This window comes from Abrus precatorius, unplaced genomic scaffold, assembly GCF_003935025.1.
Source record: "Abrus precatorius isolate BTA unplaced genomic scaffold, Abrus_2018 Scaffold8, whole genome shotgun sequence".
NCBI lineage: Eukaryota > Viridiplantae > Streptophyta > Magnoliopsida > Fabales > Fabaceae > Abrus > Abrus precatorius.
This window is the reverse complement of record NW_020874428.1, coordinates 20,451,936-20,455,297: the sequence shown is the minus strand read 5'-3', so window position 1 is coordinate 20,455,297 and position 3,362 is coordinate 20,451,936. Positions and strand designations below refer to the sequence as shown.

At 22.2% G+C, this 3,362-nt stretch overlaps 1 protein-coding gene across 1 annotated transcript; it reads left to right on the top strand.

Moving 5' to 3' along the window:
- Positions 1 to 2,840: 2,840 nt before the first annotated feature.
- On the top strand, positions 2,841 to 3,362 carry LOC113874413 (serine/threonine-protein phosphatase 7 long form homolog). Its single transcript, XM_027512635.1, has one exon. It carries the CDS (start codon positions 2,841 to 2,843, stop codon positions 3,360 to 3,362), a length of 522 nt encoding a protein of 173 aa, XP_027368436.1.

Sequence of the window (3,362 nt, the reverse complement as noted above, 5' to 3'; positions counted from 1 at the left end):
TTTATGTTTGTGTTTTATATATTTACGAAGAAAAGAGCAATGAAGAAGCAAAACTTGATTGCGTATATTGGTTGGTGTCAAATTGGATAGAGAGCCAAAGTTTACGTGGCATTGACACAGACTGGTGACGTGGAGAACTGTGTGTGACGAAAGACTATCGATATCTTCTATGTAAAAGTTAGATACACTAAACCAATAAATAAATATATTAACACTATTCATTATTTTTACATTAAATTGTTAAATAAACATTTTTCGTGATTTTTTATAACCACTTTAAAATTTTAATGCCAGGGATATATAAAAAAAATTTAAAAATAGTACTATTTTATTAAAAATTATAATATTCAATATTATTAATCTATTATAAAATTTATGTCATTGAAATACTCCTTATTTCTTATATAATTTTTAATGTAATTTATCAGTACATAATAAAATTTTATTGTAGAATTGAGTTTAACATATTATTAATGATAAATATTACAATTTATTTAAAAACTATTATCTTTTAATTTTTAACTTGTATTAAAATATTTAATAAATAAACTATTAATTTAGCTATTTAATATTAATATTTTAAATAAAATATAATTTTATCATATATAGTTATTTTTATCTTGATGAATTAATTAATTATTTTTAAAATTATTTATTTTGAAAGAGTAATATATATTTCTTGTCGTTGATTAATTAAGTGTGCATTTAATCGACTTATTTTTAAAAAAATATTTAATATATAAGTTATTAATTTCACTATGTAATATTAATATTTTCAAATAAAATTTATAATATGTATATATATTAAAAATAACAGTAAAGAGATTAAAATTAAAATTTTGAAAATATAAAATTATATTTAAATATTTTAAAGTAATTTTTATAATTTTTTATTTTAAAAATAGTTTTTAATTAAATTATAAATATTATTATAAAATAGTTTTGGCAAATTTATTTTAATATTGTAAATTAAAAAATAATTTATCACTTTATAGCAAATATGAAACAATTTCCTAATCTGGAGTTTTTTTGCCAAATGGATCCATTTTTCGCCATAACGGCTGGTGAAAGTAATTTATTTATGAATTTTTTAATATTTATTTTGCCACAAAAAGTACGAAATAAATAAGATAATAGCACGTGTGAAACACATATTAGTTTCGCGACCTGATTGGCAAAATAATTACCAAATTTTGCCACAGCCAGAGCGCAATTAATTGGATGTTGACACGTGGCTCCAATGACCATTGTTTCGCCATTTGAATAGCGGAAGTAAATAAAATTAAAAATAATTAATAAAAATAAATTCAAAATGGACGACTGAGGGAGATTTTGATACATGTGGCAACATCTCAAATGATTTGCGCTGCTACTGACAAAAGTCTATTTCGCCCTTCCATTGGCAAAACCATTTAGACATTGACACATGGTTAATTCTTCAGTAACCTTGACCGACATTCTTCCTCCTTCTTTGTTTCCATTTTTCTCTTCTCCATCTTCGCTTCTCCATTGTCGTGCAGACAAAAATTTTAAAATTTATTTTGATTTGCATTATGAAGGGTCAAATACTGTTACGAATTTAAGAGGTATGGAACTATAATATGTATTTATATATTATTTTTAATTTAATTTTGTTAATTGGAAAATCTGATAAATGGCAACAAATAATATTGTAATTTTTTTTAAAACTATATACAGGTAATTCGATGATTAAGTGGGGGTGAGTGAAGATTTTGCTGAAGGTTTATTAAAGGTTAGTAAAAAAGAATTTAAAATTTAAATAGTTTTTTATTTATTTGTATATAGATTAATATTTTTTTAGAAAAAATGAAATGTGATATAGTTGATTAAAATGTAAAATTATAATTAATTGTTAAGAAGATAGGTTAAATTAATATTTATAAAATTTGTTTGTAGGAATTATTATAGATATTTATTAAAATATAGAATAATAAAAATTGAGTTAAATAAAATAATTATATAAAATTAAATATAATAATTTATACTTAGTTTGATTGTAATAAATAATTTTTACACCTATATTGTAAATTAAGTAAAATTTTAAAATTGTGAAATTTGAAATGCAGTAATCATAATTTATATGAAATTTATGTATTTATAAAATTTGTATGTAAATAATAATACTTTTTACTTTAAAAAACGTAATATTATTTATATAATTATAAACTAAATGTAATTTACGTAGATTTAAATTGGAAATATGAAAAAATAAAAATATTATTTCATTTTATGCTAGTAATTAAAGTTTTGTATTTATATAAAATTTGTATGTAAATAATAATATTTTTTACTTTAAAAAACTTAATATTATTTATATAATTAGAAAATAAATGTAATTTATGTAGATTTAAATTGAAAATATGAAAAAAAATTAAAATGTAATTTAATTTTATGCTAATAATTAGAGTTTTGTATTTAAATAACGTAATATTATTTATATAAATTATATTAAATACAATTTAATATAAAAATTTAGAATAATTAAAAATATATATATCTTTAGTTATATGTATGAAAATTTAAAAAGAATTTATTTATTTAAAATAAAACTGATACTGCATAAATTATAATATGTATAGAATATAGGTTAGTATATTTAAAAAGAATTTATTTATTTAATTTTGTTTATATACCTGATTTTTGTATTTATAATATATTGTAATGAATATATATTGATGTCATTACAATGTGATAATGATTTGTTAGTAAATTTGTTTAACCTTTATAAAATATGCATTATTAATATGTTAGTAAAATATAAATTATTATTATTATTATTGAATGAAATTTTTTTACTAATATTTTTTGTTGTTGTATAGATGACATCATCTTCACAACAAATTAGGGTTATTAATTTCGGGCCACAAGATCCATCACTTCTTCGGTTTCAGAGTATTCATATTTCTGAGCATATTTTGGATGAACGTGATCACTCGACATTGAGGGTTAGGAAGAGTCGAAATATTCTCGGTGGATTAGAAGGTGTTCCGGAAGAAATTATTTCACATCTGGAGTTAGTGGGTTTTGTTGGAGTGACTAACTTGTCTCAACTTCCTGTAGATGTGAGATTGATTACTGAATTAGTAGAGAGGTGGAGGCCCAAGACGCACACCTTCCACATGCCCCCTGGAGAGTGTACTATTACCCTTCAGGATGTTGCTATTATCTTAGGATTACGCATAGATGTGAGACTTGTTATAGCACCCACTGAGGGTGATTGGGCACAGATTGTGGAAGATAACTTAGGTATGAGACCAGGATCAGAAGGGAGTTTCTTGAAAATGAGCTGGTTGGACGAGCACTTCATTCATATTGCCATGCATAATCAGACTCTACTGTAG

What these genes read in the sequence shown, in the direction of transcription:
- LOC113874413 (XM_027512635.1), top strand. Translation starts at nt 2,841, where the DNA reads ATGACATCATCTTCACAACAAATTAGGGTTATTAATTTCGGGCCACAA.